At 56.1% G+C, this 18,226-nt stretch overlaps 1 protein-coding gene across 5 annotated transcripts in view; it reads left to right on the forward strand.

Moving 5' to 3' along the window:
- The first annotated feature begins 2,497 nt into the window (after positions 1 to 2,497).
- STRA6 (signaling receptor and transporter of retinol STRA6) overlaps positions 2,498 to 18,226 on the forward strand; it is a 33,315-nt gene continuing 17,586 nt past the window's right edge. For 3 of the 5 annotated variants that reach the window (XR_013160554.1, XM_077123813.1, XM_077123809.1), the window contains exons 1-12: positions 2,675 to 2,784; positions 3,038 to 3,202; positions 8,520 to 8,586; positions 8,885 to 8,970; positions 10,172 to 10,311; positions 10,911 to 10,934; positions 11,099 to 11,265; positions 12,612 to 12,734; positions 14,966 to 15,033; positions 15,215 to 15,291; positions 15,570 to 15,631; positions 16,566 to 16,728. Coding sequence is in view for 4 of the 5 variants with exons in the window: in XM_077123813.1 (XP_076979928.1) it covers positions 3,093 to 3,202; positions 8,520 to 8,586; positions 8,885 to 8,970; positions 10,172 to 10,311; positions 10,911 to 10,934; positions 11,099 to 11,265; positions 12,612 to 12,734; positions 14,966 to 15,033; positions 15,215 to 15,291; positions 15,570 to 15,631; positions 16,566 to 16,728 (1,087 nt within the window). In the remaining variant the exon portion in view is untranslated. The other 2 variants (XM_077123810.1, XM_077123812.1) reach the window with 2 other exon arrangements.

Raw genomic sequence — 18,226 nt, forward strand, 5'->3', positions numbered from 1 at the left:
CTTGGGAGGAAGAGAGCCCACAATCAAAGAACCTCCAGGCCAGATGGCCCATCCCTCCTGGCAGAGGCAGGGTCACCCAGAGAAGGGAAATGGACTCCCTTGAGGTCACCTGCCAGGACTCAAATTCAGGTAGGCTGCCAACCCACCCAGAGCATTTCCCCTGCTGAGTAGAATACCTTATTCTTCCATATCAGTCCAGCCCCTGACCATTCCCAGCCCTGCCCTGCCCTGCCCAGTGCCCCCTCCGTTTTCTCCCCTCAGCTTAGGGTCTGCCTGGGGCTTCTGCCTCTCCCCAGTCTGGAGGGAGGTGGGGCCATGTGCTGGGGAGTGGCATGCACTGGAGGTCCCTTTGGGGTTGGTGGAGGGTTTGGTCCAGGCAGGGGTGCTGTCAGAAAGGGACTGTGCGTGGTGGGCTCAGTTAGCCTGGGCTTGGCTAGGGCCCCTCCCTGCCGGTCTGCCTGCAGCTCCCGGAACTGCTTTGGGCTCCTTCAGGCAGCCTGGGAGCCCTTCCTTAGTGCCCAGGAAAGTCTCCTGCAGCTCCTTCCTTCAGGTCTCTCCTCACTGCTCAGATATCACCTCCTCAGCTAGGCCTTCCCTAACCGCCCTGTCTAAAACAGCTAACTCCTGTGCGCTGATCTCCTCCCCCAGCCTGCTTCATTTTCCCTCCCCCACCCCTCTGCAAGGTAAGCTCTGTCAGACTTTATCGTCTGGCCCACGGTGGCATTCTCAGCACACGCAAGGTGCCTGGCATGAACATGGCAGGCAGTAAATAAGGATTTGTTGACTGACTGAATGAACCAGCGTGGGGAGGCCGAGCTAGGCTCTTTCCAAGGAAGGAAGCAGTTTCTAACAGGCAGAGATGCCCGGTCCGAGTGGCTCTGCCTTGGAGAGGAAGCCAGCTCCGTCCTGGGGATGTCCATTCCTCCAGGGACCGGAGGAATGACCAGGGAATTGGACCCAGACAGGTGTTGTGGCTCAATAAACTAAGGGTCTGGGGCCACTGAGCAATGAAGGCGATGCCTGCAGGGGAATGGCGGGCACCAGGATGAACAAGGGCTTTGGCAAACCCAGTCTATAAAGTCCCTCTGCCCCTGAGTGCCAGGCCCTGGGGCCCAGGGGAAGGGGAAGTCTGCCCACAGGGAGCTCGCAGCCAGGCCCGGGAGGCAGCCCTTGGCCCCAGTGCCCGGGACCAGCGGGCCAGTGTGGGCTGCCGCCTTGAGTCACATCAATTCCAGGTTCAGCTGTGAGCCGATGGCAATGCTGACCTCTCTGCGGGAACGCACGGGGGCGGGGTGACCAGGGCCCTCTTCCTGGAAGGGGATTCAGAAAGGAGGGGGAGTCTCCAGACCCTAAGCTTGGAAGGTTGTGGGCCTGGCTAAGGAATCTGGATGGGGAAACTTTAGGATTTCCAGCTCCGTCTGTCCGGAGCCTCCCCCGACGCCGCTCCCTCTGCAGGAACACGCTCCCCTTGCCTCTCTCTGCTCCCCACCGCCCAGGCCCCTCCCCGCCGCTCAGTTGACTTTTCCTTGCCCTGCATTCTCCACTGAACGGTTACTCTCTGCAGGAATCCCCCCCTGAGCCTCCCAGATCGAATCAGGGTCTCCCAGGTAGCTCCTAGTCAACCCCTACCCCCACCCCCACATGCTTCCTTTCTGACCCCTTAGTCTCATGTCCGCAGTGTGCGGAACTGCCCGGCACGTGGCAGGTGTTCAATAAATTTATGATGAAAGAAGGAATGAATGAATGTTTAAACAGGGACCCTGAATGAATGTTTAAACAGGGACCTCCCAGCCAGGCCCCGGAGGGAGGACTCACCCCAATCCCTAGGACTAACCCTCAAAGTTCAGGAAAGCCTGAACCCCCCCACCCAGGGAAAGTGATCTGAAACTCTTCTCTGCTTTCATCTGCATTTTGTCCCTCCTTCCCTTAAGGCTGGGACCCAGCGGGGAGGGGGGGGCGGGAAGGGGGCGGGGTCCACCTTCTCACGGGGTGGCCTGGCCCTCTCCCCCGCCCCCTCACCCCACAGCCGGGAAGTACCAGGCGGGGCTCATCTTGCCCACTAGCGGGTCTGGTTCATGTTTAAAGGACTAATTTCCGTCTTGTGGGCGTGAGTTATCTCCTTGTGAAATCAAGTGGGAGAAGCAAAAAGGTTTTACCAGTGAGACACATGTTGCTTCTTCCGCGGAAACCCCTGGAGAAGGAATGGACAGGCCGCCCCCCCCAGCCCCCGTGCTTTCCTTGGGCTGCCAGAATGCTGGACTTGCCTGGGGGCATTGCAGACGTGGAGGACAAAGGTCTGGGGGCTTTGGAGTAGGCGCTGAGGCAGGAATGTGGGCGCCCTCAGGTGCCCGCGGCCCGCCCTGACCACGCCCCCCAGGGCTCCGGCCGCCAATGGAGCCGGGCCCCTCTCCCCCGGGAAGGGGGCTTTCCGAGGGCTGTAGTGTGTTCCCATCACTGACTCCCAGAGGGGCCAGAGAGGGACAGGATGAGGCTAGGGAATGGTCCCAGGAAGCTAAGCAATGGGGGGCTTGGGCTGGACCCCGAGAACAGGCAGGGGCGGGGCGGGAGCCGGGCGGGGAGGTTCCCAGGCCTGACCCTGCTGAGCCCGCCTGCAGCCCGCCCACCCTTTCATCTCAGCCGCTCCTACCTCCCTGGTCCTCCATTGGGTGTGTGTCTGTGAGTCTGTCTGGGTTGGGTTGGGGGAAGGGGAAGGAGTAAGGGCCTCGCAGGGCAGTCCAGACCAGGCAAACCTATGAAAATGGTTCTTTGGGCAAAGATCTGCTGGTAAGATGGTTAAGTAGGCCCAGGGACCCCGAAGGGGGTGCAGCTATCTTTTGTAGGACCGGGCAAGATTGGGCGGGAAGGGACGGGAGGGGACAGGAGAGGCCCTTCCCCTCCTCCTGTGCCAGCCTACTCGGGCCCTCACTCCCAGACAGGCTTTTCCCAGAGAGCTAAAAGCAAGAAAGTAACCTTTAGGATTAAAAGAGAAAAGCTTCTTTGTTTTTTTCCCTTTTCTTCTTTCTTTCTTTTTTTTTAGCCTCTTTTCACCTCTGTAGCAGCTTTTTTCCGGCTTGTCTGGGGGTCAAAGGAGAATGGCATCCCAGGCTGCCAACAACCAGACCCCTGGGGCTGAGGATGACTACTCCTATGGCAGCTGGTACATCGATGAACCCCAGGGTGCACAGGACGCCCACCCAGAGGGGTAAGTGTGGGCCCCCTGACCCTGTCTGCCCCAGAGTGGGGTGGAACAGGGGTGATGGATGAGGGAAGGCATGCTCTGGGCAGAGGCTCCTAAGATTTTTAAGATTGGGTCTCCAGCTCCAGCTCTGCCACTCGTTTGCTGTGTGACGCTGGGTGAATCACAACCTCTCTGGGCGTCAGCCTCCCCATCTGTTAAATAAGAACAACGGCCCCTGCCCTGCTGTCCAGATGCTTGAGATGGGGAATCTGGGCAGCTACAAACCACCCGGATGGTGTGTTCAAAATACAGGTTCAGATGGAGCCCGTCCTGGGCTGGGCCCTCGTACATGTATTTTAGCAGCAACCTGGGTGAGTCTGGCCTGTAGCCCGGATGGAGAAGTGCTGGATGGGAGGTTGAGGAAAGTTGTGCCCGGCCCTCAAGGGGTTAGTGGTCTCTGTGGTGACCATTTGGGGTGTGGCATTTGCAAGTGTCAGTTTCTCTAGGCAGGCAGAGGTCAGAGAGGCAGAGAAGAAAGCTTGGTGGGGGAGTCACTGGGGAAACAGCCTGCCCCTGTTGTCTTTGGATGGTCTCAGAGAGTCTCCAGGAGGATGAGGAGGTCCCGTGCTCTTTAGCAAGAGCGCTCAGGACAGCCCCGGGGACAGGGACGAGGGAAGGAAAGAGAGGGAGGGAGGCAGCTTCAGCCCACCCCAGCTTGGCCTGAGGCCTCAGTCCTTGACCACCTTTGCCCAGACCCTTTCTATCTTTGTTTAGTCTGGGCACCCTGGAGGAGGAGCTGGGGCTTCTCTGTGTGCCCCCCCCACTCACTGCCAAGGAGGTGTCGCCTGCGTTGGACCTGCAGCTCAGTTCTCCCCTTGTTGTTTCTGGCCCTGGCCCCACCCCCCACCCGCCTGCTCTGTCTCAGGGTTTGGGGAGCTGGAAAGGTGAGGCTGGGGCGGGGGGGTTGCTGAGCCAGATGTGTACACATCTGTTCTCCATCAACAGCCAATGCTGGAGAAGGAAAAATGCTTGCGTGCCTCCCCCCGGGGCTGAAGCTGTGGCCAGGCCAGGCTTGGGTCACCCTGCAAGGACAGGGGCCCTTCCCAAGCCTAGGGGGATGGAGCTGTTGTTTGAAGGACTTGGGGTTCTGACTACCTGGAAGATAACCCTGGCGGCAGCATGGGTATGCCCCTACTCCCCTTCCCTGGCTGACCTTGAGAGCCTGTGGGGTCCCCAGGTCCCTGCCATGTTGGTGGGTGGGGAGGGGCATGTAGGGTGGGAAGGGGTCCAGGAACCCTCAGGAGGCAGGTCCTGACATAGTTAAAGCCCTAATTTGGAGCTGTATCCTTGTGAGCCTCAGGACCTTACAGCCAGCTCTGCGGCTGGGATATTTAGATGTCAAACTGGTCTTAGAATAAAGTGGGGTACACGGCATTGCTAGATGTTGGGAAAGTTGGGCAGCATTTGAGATCTGCAGCCCTCCTGCTTCAACTTCAGAATGAAGAGGTTTGTTCTGAGTCTACTTAGCCAAACCAAATTGGGCTGCCTACCCTCCACCTCCAGATTTCTGGGGCTCAGGGGAATCCCAATTCAGCTTGGGCTTAACTCTCCCCCTGTGAGTCAGACACCCGATGGAGACAGTGCATCAGAGTTTGGGGAACTCTGGATAGTGACTCTTCTCTGTGCCTCAGGGTGCCCCCGCCTTGCTCAGGCTGGAGCTGGGCTGGTGGACACTGGGGGCAATGGCCGGGATGGACTCAGCCAGGCTCCCCTGTGGTGCCAGGATCCGGTTGAAGAGGTCGGTGGGGGTGTGGTGTGCTGCAGCTGTGGGATTGGCCTGTGTGAGCTGAGCTGGCACGCCCCCCCCCCTTTTTTTTTTACCCCCAGAGGCCTCTCTGGCCAGAAGACATGTGCCCAGCCTGGTGGGTGCCTTTCAGCACCCAGATCAATTGCTACATGTGCGTTCATGTATTTCCCATCAACCGTTGCTGCGGAGCTCCCCAGCTGGATCCTGGGGACACAAATGTACCTGTGGCAGGTGTCTGGGATTTACTCTCTTCCTTGCCACCTCAAGGGTTGCCTAAGAAGGTGGAATGGGGGCTTCCTTCACAGCCTTTCCTCGCACTGTGGGAGCAGATGCCCGGGTGCCGCAGGCCCTTTCGCAGTTAGCAGGGAGAACGCGGGGAGGCAGGGCACTGGTCCAGCCCGAGCACTGAGCACCCCCAGGCGCTCCCGCCCCGGGCAGTCAGCCTTTCCCTGTCACCAAGGGAAGCAGTCCGCCTCTCCCTCTGGATGGGGTCCTTTCCAGGCTCCTACTCGGAGCCAGACTTCTAAGAGCGGTTGTCGTGGCCCCTCTCTGGTGTCCTCACTGCAGTCTGGCCTCCGTCTCTGGGGGCCTGCCACCACGCCCAAATTGCTACAACCAAGTCTCTGCTACCTGGGGCTGCATCTGACTCTGGTCCTTATCCCTCTTGGGATGAGGCCCGGAATCCTATATTCATCCCCAAAACTCCCCTCCTGCAGTTCCCCCATATCAAGGTGTGTAAATTCTTCCTCCTATATAGCTCTGAAATACAACCTGGCTTTTCCATTGCTCGGTGCTATTTGTACTGAACCAATTGAAATTGTTGATATTTGACTGTTTTTGATTTACAGAAATGGCGATTTCATCTGGTTCAACTCAATATCATTCCTCATGTACCTATTACTTCTCACCTCAGTTAGTACAACAGCATACTCCTGGTTGGTCCTCATTCTATCTGTCCTTCCCAAGGGCAGCACAGAAAAGTGGCTGGGATTGTATGCACTGGTGTCAGACAAATTTGGTTTGAATACTGGCTCAGCCACTTTACTGGCTGTGTGATTTGGACAAGATGCTTAACCTCTCTGAACCTTGGTCTTCTTGTCTACACAGGAGGATAATAATAGTACTCACCTCTTTTTTTTTTTTGTATGGGCAGGCACCAGGAATGAAATCTAGGTCTCTGGTATGGCAGGCGAGAACTCTGCCTGCTGAGCCACCATTGCACTGCCCAAAAGCACTCACCTTTTCAGTAATAACTGAATTAATATCTGGAACAAACAGCAACTGGCATCTAGTCAATGCTTAGTAAGTGCTGGTTGCTGTTACATTTTTATTTTTCCACAGCAGGCAAGAAAAATCTCCCCCAATCTAGAATACTGCCTTGCTCAAACACCCTCCGTGGCTCCCCAGTGCTATAATCTGCTTTCGGCCTACCCTCTGGGCTGCAGTCAAGTGGAGAGACTCGCACGGGCCAGTCACTCTGTCTACCATTTGGCACTCTGCCTTCCTCATCTTCTCCCCTCTCTTTCTTCTTTGCCTAAAGAGATGCTAACCATGTTTCAACTTGAATCAAATACCACTCCCCACCCGCTGAACACCTTGTATGAAAATTCTCTATCCTCTGTATCCTTTAGCACCTGTGTGAGGCTCTCCTAGGATTGAACTCAGCACCCCGAGGTGTCGTTCCTTTTATCTGTTTCCTGGCCATCCTGTCCCAGAGTTAGAACATGGGTCTGATCCACCAACTAGACTTTTTTTTTTTTTAATTAAATGGGCAACCAGAGCTGTGGGGTTGGATGGGGGACCTCAGGTGGTACAGAAAAGGCTAGAGGTTCCCTCAGACAGGGACACCCCGGGCAGAGGTGGCCTCGTTTGGGAAATCACTCAGATTCCTCCAGGACTGTGTTTGCGGAGTCCCTGAACTGGCAGACCCTGGGGTTCAGGGCTGAGCAGGACCCAGCTACGTGAGAAGATGCAGGCCAAGAGGGGCTTAAGTGATGGCTTCAAACTCTTGCAGCTGGACAGGGACCCTACTTTACCCAAACCCTGCCTCGCACAACAGAATTGGGAGTGGGGAGTGTGAGGCTGAATTTGGACTGTCCTGAGCTCCTACAGAGCACCCATCTACCCATGGGCATGGTTCAGCTTCAAGAAGAGGCTGGTTGTGCCTGGCCAAGAGGTGGCACAGAACAGACTTGCTTTGCTTCTCCCTTCCAAGGACCAGCCCATGTGGCCAGGTTCTTCCTTGCTTCTTACTCCTTTGGGATTTCCTAAGAGAATGAAAGAGACCTCAGGGGAGACTGGGCTGTCCAACAGACAGTGTCGGGCTCCAAGCGCACCTTGGAAGACGAGGCCTGGAATTCCTCCTTTCCACCCAGCAGGAGGGTACCCATGTCCGTGGGCTGAGCCCCCCCCAGCAGGAGGACCCAGCTGCAGCCCAGGGCTTCTTCTGTGGCCCTCGTCCCACCAGACCTCGCCCAACTTTGGCCACACCGGTGTCCTCCTGCTGGTACTCCCAGGCTCCTGCTGGGCAAACCTGAAGGTCTGCACCTCCCCAGGGGTCCAGTCCCGTTTGCCCTCCCAGGTCCACATCCAACCCTGAACTCAGTGCAACACTCCTCCCTGACCCCTTATATTTGCCACATGACTTCGTTGGGGGAAATTGAGGTCTTCGCCGCCTTCATTGATTTCTTTCTATGCACCATGACCTCACCTTCATTCTCAGCTACCCTGAGAGCAGGACCTCTGCCAGCCCATAGGGAAACGTTGTGGTAATTAGAAAAATGGACCCCCACTCAGGTATGCGGCTCTGCAAGTACAGTACTTGGTGAGCTGTGTGGCCTGGATTTCAGACCCCACTTACTCCCTTGGCTGTGTATCTTTGTTCAGTATGCAACCTGCCCAACTGTACACAGATGCACTTAATGAGAGGAAAAAGGGGAAAGAAGAGATGTGAGTCTTGGGGAGGGTAGGGGGTGGCCAGGGAAGGTCCTTTCAGTCCGGGACACAGACCTATCTCATATATCAACAATTGGAGGGCAAGGTTATGGGGCTGAGAACTTGATTGCTTGACCCGGGTCATACATTTAGCCTCAGTTCTGAGAAGAAGAGGTTTATGAGGCCTGGAGCCCGTCAGGAGGGAGTCTCCCTTGAGGAGGAAGGGATGAAGTGGGCCTCGCAGGGTGGGAAGCATCTGGTTGAGCAAGAAGAGAAGCGCAGGCAGAGCTGGCCCACTCTGGGTGGGGCCGTCCATGCACAGCTGCCTCTCCCATGGCTCCCCCGGGAGCTCTCTGTCTCCTTCAGCCCTGTAACTCCAGAGTCTGGCACAGGACCGGACTTACCCTGGGGGTGTGAGAGCCTTGGAATGACCCTGACGTGGAGAAACTGGGCAGGCTTGTGTAGGAACTGTAGGCCAGAGGGCTTGGGGGTGGGTGGGTGATGGGTGGATCCCCAGGGTAGATAGCTTTGAACCCTAGACACAGGCTGTGTACCTGGGGGCACCCTGCTCAGGCCTGACCTAGCCTTCCCTCACTGCAGGGCAGTGCCCTTCTGCCACCCCAGTGTCCCGCCCAGCCTCTACCATGCCTGCCTGGCCTCGCTGTCGGTGAGTCAACCTGAGTCCACCCAGCAGCCTGGGCAGAGGGATGGGAGGGCTCCCTTGGGTTCCATAGGGGTGCAGGTCCAGGGGGCTCCTGGGAGCCCCAAAGGTGGGCGGGAGTATTGGGGTGGAGTCCCAAACCAGGACACAGACCAAGCCCGACCCTCCAGATAGCAGTCACCTCATGGCCAGTTCTCAGAATGCCACAGGGGGCAGGGGTGTCCTGAGGACCGAGGCAAGCCCTGAATTCAGACCTTCAGGGCAGGCCCGGGCCCCCATGCCCCCGTCTGTGCTTTCCCTTCAGATCCTTGCACTGCTGCTGCTGGCTGTTCTCACGAGGCGCCGCTGGCTCTGGCCCCACTGCGGGCGTGGCAGGCCCGGGCTGCCCATGTAGGTGCCATGGCCTAGGTACCCCCATGCAGGGGGGACGGTTGGCAGGAGCCGCTCTGGGAGGGTGGGTGGTTTGTTAGGTACCTACAAGCCACCTCGGCCTCAGTGACACCCTCCCTGTCTCAACTTGGGGGCACGCCATGCCTCACCCTGGTTTGCAGGTTTATTCACGGGCCACAGAGGGAGAGGAGGGACTTGCTCAGTTGTCCAGGACCTGGGGAGAAAGGACTCAACCCATGGGATCCCAGGGAGACACGAGTCCAACAGCCTGGCTCCAGGACACCCCACCACCTCAGGCCTCTCTCAGTGTCTGCACAGTCCATGGTCCCCACTCTCCCTGCTGTCTTGGCCCTGTTTCCCCCCAGGGTATCACCTGATGCTTACAGGCCGATTCAGGAGGGACTGTCCTCCAGCCCCTATGGCTGGAGCTTTCTCCCCTTGCCTCCGTCAGCCCTATAGCCCCAGAACCTGGCAGGGGTGCAACCCTGAAGGGATGGGACTGGGCAGGCTTGCGTGGGAAAAGCCAGAGGGTTGAGAGGGGTGGTAGTGGAGCCCCGGTGTAGACAGCTTGCACCCCAGACCTGGACTGCATGCCGAGGGGGCCCTGCCATGTTGGTTTTGTGGGGAACCAGCCTGGGGTCTCTGCCCTCTGATTGGCCCAGGAAGGAGCTCGCCCTGCCTGGTAGACATGGGGGGGAGGTTGGGAGGCGAAGGCCCAAGCAGGATGGAGTGCTCAGGTCATGAGGACGAGCTGGGATGCAGGAGCAGAGGGTCAGCCATGCCTGCTCTCTGACCTTTCCCCCAAGTCCACACCCAGTCCAGGGGCTGTGGCCATTACACATGGGTACTGTGACTGCCCGACTCTCTGAAGTTTTGCCAGCCAGCCAGACCCATTAGTGTGGAGGCGGCTGTTTTCCTGGAGCTTTCAGGGGCAGAGGGAGCGTGCTGGAGCATGCTTCACAGTGTGAGTGTGTGTGTGGGGGGAGGGAGGGACGAGAGGGGGAAGCTGCATGGGTTCCTGAGTCGCTTTGCCACTGAGCCCAGAGTCTGGTCCATAGGAGGCATGGCACAAATAACTGTGATGTGAATGAATGAATGAATGAATGAAAGTATGCATGGCCTCAGTTTCCCCTACCGGTTTATGGACCATGGCCTGGAGGTAATGGGAATCCCTCTGGCCTTGGCTCTGCCTTTGCACCAGCCCTGTGGATTTCTTGGCTGAGGATGGACCCCGGTCAGTGCCCGCCGCTGCCTTCGCGGTCCTCTTCAGCTCCCTCTGCTTGCTGCTCCCCGGTGAGGACCCGCTGCCCTTCCTGGCCCTTGTCTCACCACCCAGCCAAGGTATGCAGTACAGCTGAGGCCCCTAGAGCTGAACTGATGAAATGGGAGTGGGTGGGGAATCCTGAGCGCTGCACAGGCATCCTGTGTGGGTGATAGGTGCCACTGAGAAGATGCTGCCACTTTACTCTCCCCAACTGCCCTGCCATGATGCCTGAAGTCTCCCCGGTATAGATTCTAGCTGTTGGATCAATATTGCTGTCTCCAGCAATATTGTGCAAATCCCATTTCCAAGAGGGAGGGAGCTCTCTTGTTTATGGGCACAGGCTGAGCCCCCCAGAATGCCCAGCCGCTTGAAGGAAGACAGGGAGGGGTGTGAGGAGGGGGTCGTGGAGAATTAAGCCCTGGCTCAATGGAGATGACGGTAACCAGGACCATCATGGGGAGGGACCCCCATTACATCATCCAATCCCCACGGTGACCCCACAGTGTATGCATGTCAGTCCCAGCTTACAGTGGAAGAAACTCAGGATCAGAGAAGGGAACAATAAAAAGTAGTCACTTTATTTATTGAGCATTTACTCAGGCACTGTGCTAAGCCCTGCGCAAACAACTTCTCGATCAGTCATCTCTAATATACCATTACTATTCCCATTTTACAGATGGAGAAACTGAGACTCCAAGAGGTAACTTGCCCAAGGTCACAGAGCTGATCCTAGTCAGAGCCTGGATTTGAACTCAGGGCTCTTGCCCAGTGACTAGCTGAGGGGTTTAGAGGATGGAGACAGGTGAGAGGCCCCAGGTCTGCCCATCCACCTTCCTGTGTCTCTCTGCCTGTCTCACCTTCTAGGGCCCTGGAAGATGCTGGCCCTGCTCTACTACCCTGTCCTCTACTACCCTCTGGCTGCCTGTGCCGCGGCTGGGCACAGAGCCACATACCTCCTCGGCAGCGTGCTGTCCTGGGCCCACTTTGGGGTCCTGATCTGGCAGAGGGCAGAGTGTCCCCAGGCGCCCAAGGTAACCAGTGACTCACGAAGGCCTGGGGCTGGAGGGTGGCTTGAAAGCAACAGGGTGGCTCCTTTCTTCTGTTTATGTGCCGGACTTCCCTGCCGCATTCTATTGTGCACAGGATTCCATTCCTTCAAAAATGTGTTCATTCCTGTGCTAGGTCTCCCGAGGGGAGAGGCAGAGGACAAGGCAGCTGGGCTAGGAGGGAGGCAGAGAAGGAGGAAAAGGAAGCCCGAGAGCCCCACTTGTTGACTCCCCAGCCTTCCTGGCCAGACTGGAGAGGGAATGGAAGTGAAGAAAGATGGAGCACAGCAAGTGCTGAGTGGGGGGTGGTCTCAGAGGCCTAAAAGGATTCCAGAACCTCAGAACCTGGTTCGCTGGCTGGGGCTGGTACAGATCTTGGAGCAAATCACCTGAGTTTGAGTCCTGCTTCAACATTTCCTTCGTTCATTCACTCACTCAGTTGTTCAACAATATTTCTGAAGCACATATTGTGTAGTAGGGACATTTCTAGGCACTGGGGATACAGCTGTGAACAAGACAAAGTCCCTGGCCTCACAGAGCTGTCATTCTAGAAGGGGTGACACAAGGAATAAACAAACAAATAAATATACAAATGTCCAGTAATGGTAGTGGTTTCAGGAAACCGTGTCACCTTTTGGAGACTCAGTTTCCTGTCTGTAAGTAGAACTGATGACAGGAACCCCGTGGGATAGAGATGAAGGTTAAGTGGTATTTGTGAGAGGAGGCATTTGGTGGGTCTTTTTCACCACCCAGAACCTACCATGTACTAAGGTCCCAATAAATATGTATTGAACTCACAAATAAATAAATGAATGAATACAAAAGGGACCCACTCCAGGAAGGCTCCAACCCCAGGAGGTTGGGCATCTACTTTCCTGATGCCCAGGTTACAAACGAAAAAATAGACCAAATTAAGTCTTTGTTTAATTTTCCAGAGCCTATGTTCAAAAGTGCCAACAGGGATGTTGTAGACACATAGAAAGTGGGTGACCCCCATTTCAGGCCCCAATCCCGTCCCCTGGGGGTGGTGAGGAGGGGGTTATATAACCTCCTTCCTCCTAGCTGTAAGGGACTGGGGGCCTCTAGCGCCCTGGGGGAGGGTGCAGCACGCCTGGGGGCGTGAGACGGGGACATGGGTGCATTTGGGCTGGGTGGCCCAGGTTGGGGGTCTGTGAACCCGAAGCTTTCTCACCATACCCTAGACCACCCTCAGGGCCGTCACAGAGCCCAGTGTAAGGTGGGAAGAGAAACAGATTCTGGGTCTGGGTCCTTGGCTTGGCGAGGAAGGCAGAAGGTAGGCTGTCTGCATGTCTGTCTGTCTGTCTGTCTAGATCTACAAGTACTACTCCCTGCTGGCCTCCCTGCCTCTGCTACTGGGCCTTGGATTCCTGAGCCTTTGGTACCCGGTGCAACTGGCAAGGAGCTTCAGCCACAGAACAGGAGCAGGTTCCAAGGTAAAGGGTCAGAGCTGGGCTTCTACTCAGCATCCAAAGACACTGTCTTCCCCGGTGTCTGTTGGTCCCATGGATGTGGTCATGCTTGGTGTGGGGACTAGCACATAACAGGCACTGACTCCCTCGGTGACTTGTTGGTCCTTCCCCCAGGCAAGGGGAAGCCTGGGCCCTGGACTGGCCCCCAGCATGCCTGGGGCACAGGGCTAAATGCACAGTGGGGACTCAGTGAAGAAGGATTGGGTCAGAACACAGGAAAGTCATAGCCCTGAGACTGAGGATCCAGCTGAGGAAATGAGATAGGCCAGGAGTCTTGTGCTTAAGAGGAGCTCTGCAGATGCTGAAATGAATCAAGCACCACTCAGGGTGGAATAGCCTTATGGATCAACTCTACAGTTGAAGAATCTCAGATAAAAGCAGGTCAGGAGGGCTTCCTGGAAGAGGAAGCTTTTGGCAGGGGGATCTGGAGTAGAGAGAGAATAAGGAGAAGGCATTGCAGAGCATAAGCAAAGGGGCAGAGATGGGTTTGCATCTGTTTTGTTCATGTCTGTATTGGTAGCACCTGGCAGGTCTTAGCACATAATAAATACTCAGCAAATATTTTTGAATTTTTAGACAGATTGATGAGTAGATCATAGTGGATGGAATTCTTACAAGATGGTGCCATCTTATTAAGAAGCCCTCTAAGCCCCTACTAGGCCAGGGCCTGGGTTAGGTCCTACAGATTCCAAGCTGACTGATCTGGCGTCTGGCTCTAGGGGCTCCCAGCTTGGTGACTGAAGTGGGTGCAGCAACAGATATTCACAGCACAATGTAATAAGTGCAACAGGGCTCAACCACATGCCACGGGAATGGGGTGGAGGCAGGGTCGAGCTACTTTCTCCTGGTGAGAGAGGACAAGAAGAAAACTCATGATGCTCTCAAAGGAGAAGAGGGACAGGCTCAAGAACAGTTGAGGGCACAGACATGAGTCTGGTTTACTCTCCAGGTGGGGAAGGTGAAGGAAAGGCATGGAGGGTGGTGGCTGGGACAGGCGGCAGGCTGGGTGGTAGCATCAGATGCTGAAACTTTGGGTGAGGAGCGGGTGCACAGGGACGAGGCTCTGGTGGGTGGAGGGTAAGGGCCCAGTGGGCATCTGGACCCGGGTCTGGAGCTCAGGAGAGGGGCGAGAGTGAGTCTTATCAAACTGAAGCCAGAGCATGAGTGAGTGCCAAGGAGGGTCGGAGAGGGAAGAGAGAGAAGGCTGCAGGTGGGGCCCATCTGGACCCCTCTGGTCTGACTCTTGGTTTGGACCCACATGGAAGGCAGACAGGTTCTAAGTAGGGCACTTTCCTCCCTGCCCACCTGAGGCTTGTGCTCTTTGGGGGACGCCCATTCTCCTCCCATTTTAACAGCTGGCTCAGAAGAGGGGAGCAGCTCTCCCCAGGACACACAGCATGTGGGGCACATCTGCTGAGTCCCTCAGCTCCTCTTCCAGGGGTCATCTCTGCCTCACCTTTCCCTCCATTGCATGCCTTCCCTTTCGAGCATTGAGAGGAATAGAATCCCCTTTGGCTCTCAGTCAAAAAGCCTTAGGCTTAAAGGACTCATTCAGGCTTTGAGCTGTCCCATGCCTGCCCTGGGTCCCTGGGTTGTCATGGCCACAGGCAACCTTCCCTGCATTCCCCCATAATCTGGGGCAGGGACTCACACCATCTTTTCAGCATCCTCAGTCACTTCACAGGCAGCTTAGGGCCTGGAATGTGGCTTAGACCCATCTGGCCACCCTTGTGATCTCCTCTGAGTAGCGGTAGGAGGAAAGGGGCCTAGATCACCTGACCTGGAATAGGTCCATCCTGCGTCCTGGTAAGGGAATGTGCCCATGTGATATGGGTTCCTTTGCCCCAGTTTCAGCTAGCAGAGGCCAGAGGGCCAGAAAGGAAGCAATGATGAGATATGGCTGAGTAAAGCAGGAGAGAGTTGGAGATAGACCCTAGGAAGAACTTTCCAGCATTGGGAGTTCTTTCATAGAAGACTGACTGGTCTTGTATTTGTGGAGGCAAAAAGAGCAGCTTTGGGGAGGATGACCTTGTCTACACAGTCTAGCCCCTCTCTGCACTCTGCCACCACCATCATAGCCAAGAGGTTTTACAGAGCCCCTGCTGGGTGCCCACTGTGGTGGGCAGGGCAAACTAGGGCCCCAGGGAGGGCTTGAGGCTGGCCATATCTGCTCACCCGTTTGTCTGTCTCCACAGGGCCTGCAGAGCAGCTTCTCCGAGGAGTATCTGAGATACCTCCTTTGCCGGAAGAAGCTGGAAAGCAGGTGAGGTCCCAGGCCCACCCGGGGTGGCTTGGGGTGGTCCCAGGGTGGGTGGGTGGCCAGGCCTGGATAAGCAGGCTTATTTGGGCGGCCGTGATAGGCAGCATGGTGAGGCAGAGATGGGGAATGAACGAAGCTCTGAGGCTTCTCCTGATAGTCCCCACCTCCCTGGGTCTCTCTGCAGCTCCCACACCTCCAAGCACGGCTTCCTGTCCCGGGCCTGGATCTGCTTCCGACGCTACAGCTATACCCCACAGCGAGGTAGGGGAGTGGGGAGCTGAGGCCGAGAGTGACCGTGACCCCACCGCTTCCTTGGGCAGAGCAGCTACAGTGGAGGGTGGCTTCCGCCCCACCCTGGCACTCTTGTCATCAGGACAGACAACCCCCGGCGTGGGATAAGGGGAAGCCCCTAACCCGGTGTTGGTAGTCCAGGGTCCCATGAGTCCTGACCCTTTTCCTGGGCTCCCTGGGAGGGATGGGGACTCCTGAGCCTGGGTGATACTGGGGGCTCACTACACCCCTTCTTTTGGGGACTGCAGGATTCCGACTCCCCCTGAAACTGGTAATTTCGGCCACTCTGACAGGGACAGCCATTTACCAGGTATGTCTGGCACCCTGGAGTACTATCTGTCATCTGACTCCTGCCCCTGGGATAGCTCAGGCCCAGCTCAGTTTTCCAAAAGCCCCACCTCTGGCCCCTCCAGCCGCTCCTGGCCATCTCGTGACTGCTGACCTGCCCAGAAAGGGGCTGGGGGTGTTCACTCTCGCTGGGCTCTAATAGTGAGTCAGAGCATGAGTTTTGGAATCACACAAACATGGATGTCAAGCCCAATTCCATTCTTTACTCCTGTGTGACCTCGGGCAGGTTGGTCAACCTCTCTCAACCCACTAGCTCATCTTTGAAATTAGGAAATAGAATTAACTTCCTCCTTGGAAAGTGGGGAACCTGTAGTGAAATAAGTGGCAAATTATCGCCTTCCCCCAAACAGCAACAACAATAATTACAACCCTTGGAGATAGGTATGATTTTTCTCCATTTTACAGAAGGGAAAATTGAGGCTCAGGGGAGGTGAATTTGACTTAACCAAATCCTTACATCTATTGAATCCAGGTTTGTCTGGCTTCAATGTTCATGCTCATTTACAGGACATTGCTTCCTCCAACATGGGGAATTGGGAATTTTGTATTACAAAGTATATACATACATACATACGTACATACAGACAGACAGACATATAGCTTCACCACCCCATCCCACTCCATCCCCCCAACACACACTGTGCTCCTTGGACATGCATCTTTGACCCCTTGGGCTGAAGTTGTGTCTGGCTGTAACACATTGTTTAGAAGCCTGAGGATCCCTCCCTGTTGGGAAGGTAAAAGCATCCTGAGCTGAGCTTGGGGCTGCAGCCAGCGTGCTGCCAGAGCTCCTCCCCTGAAGCTTCCTATGTCAGCTCAGAGCACCCTTTTCCTGGGATGGCGGTGCCATGTGTGGGCACAGCCAGGCTGGCCATCCTCACTCTGGGCTCCTGTAGGTGGCCCTGCTGCTGCTGGTGGGCGTGATACCCACGGTCCAGAAGGTGAGGGCAGGGATCACCACGGATGTCTCATACCTGCTGGCTGGTTTTGGGGTCGTGCTTTCAGAGGACAAGCAGGAGGTGGTGGAGCTGGTGAAGCACCACCTGTGGACGCTGGAAGGTGAGGCCTCCTGGAAGTCCCTGAGGGCCGCAGAAGGATGGCCCAGCTCAGCCCCAGCCTGACTCGCACACACCGGGCACCCCGGGGCACATCCCTGCCCCACCATGACCCTCGATCTCCTCTTCTCCACACTGGGGTGGTTGGAGCTTCCGGCTACAAGTTTCTGCGACCCCAAACCATCATCTCAGCTAGCCCCCTGCCCCCTGTCAGCTTCTGTGGCTTTCCCCACCTCCACCCCCAGTGCCTCTGACCAGCTTTCCAGAAGTGGAGATGTGGCGAGGTAGGAGATGGGGAAGGCTGTGGTATGTGTGAGCTGAGGGGACAGCCCCTGGGGCCTTGGCTGAGTGGGGAGAAGGAAGAGAGGGAGCAGTGAGGTGAGACCAACAGCCAGGGTTTCTGAGCAGGTGCATCAGGTTGGAAAGGGCAAATGCTTCCTCTTCCCCAGTCTCTGTCCTCCTTGGCCATCATCTTCATTTTCCGTCTCTCCCCTGATACTGAGCCCTGAAGTCAAGGATCAATATCAGCCTCTCCTTCCATGATGGGATGCCTCCTGCAGCCCTTAGCCCTGCTAGGAACACCCACCTACCAGCACGTCCCCACAGCTGTGCAGGAGACTGAGAAGTGTCCCCACCTGACACATGGGGAAGGACTCACCTGAGGACATATAGCAGGTCAGAAGTAGATCCAAGAGGAGAACTCGGGTCTCCTGACACCTAGGCCAAGGCTCTGTCCCAGGAGTCCTGGGACCTGCAACCTCTGCTGACTTGGGGACCCCATGGTGGTTCGGGCACCCTGGCTTCTGAGGAGTAACACGTGATGGTGGGATCTTAACCTGCCAGCAGGCTCCCAGCTCTGAAGTTGTTCTTGACCATTAACATGCCCACAGACCTAGTCATGCTGGGAATGGAGATGGCCAGGCCAGGTAGGTGATGCAGAATTATGTGCAGTGACTGCTTCCTTCCCTGGCCACCACACCCACCGCTCTCCTGAGCAACTTAACTTCCAGATCAGAAGCTGCCCTGCAACAGCTATTGAGTCCCACAAATATGGCAAGTGACAACGCAGCCTGAAAATGGCACCTCTGGGGAGATTTTCCAAGCTGCCTGCAACTTGGGTCAGGTGGGAGTAGCAGACACAGTCCCCATCAGCCCACAGCCAAGCTCAGACTGCTCCCAGCCATCCCAGTAAAGCAGCATCCATGAATCCATCTCACATGGACAGGAAAACAAGGTTTAGAGGCAGGACGTGACATGCCCAGGGTAAACAAACTCTGCTTCGCATCATGATGTATATTTGCAATAACAGGTTGCAGTTTCCTAGCCTAAATGCTAGGAGCTAAACAGCGGTGTTGATTCTCTTAGTTTGCAGATGAAGAAAACTGAGGCTCAGGAGGGTTAGAGATATGCCCAAAACCACTCAGCAAGCAAGGGTGGGACTGAGATTAGATGTGGGTATGGGAACCCTTTGGTCTGTACTTAGTTTAAGGGCCTGATGACTT

Source organism: Tamandua tetradactyla, chromosome 12 (assembly GCF_023851605.1).
Source record: "Tamandua tetradactyla isolate mTamTet1 chromosome 12, mTamTet1.pri, whole genome shotgun sequence".
NCBI lineage: Eukaryota > Metazoa > Chordata > Mammalia > Pilosa > Myrmecophagidae > Tamandua > Tamandua tetradactyla.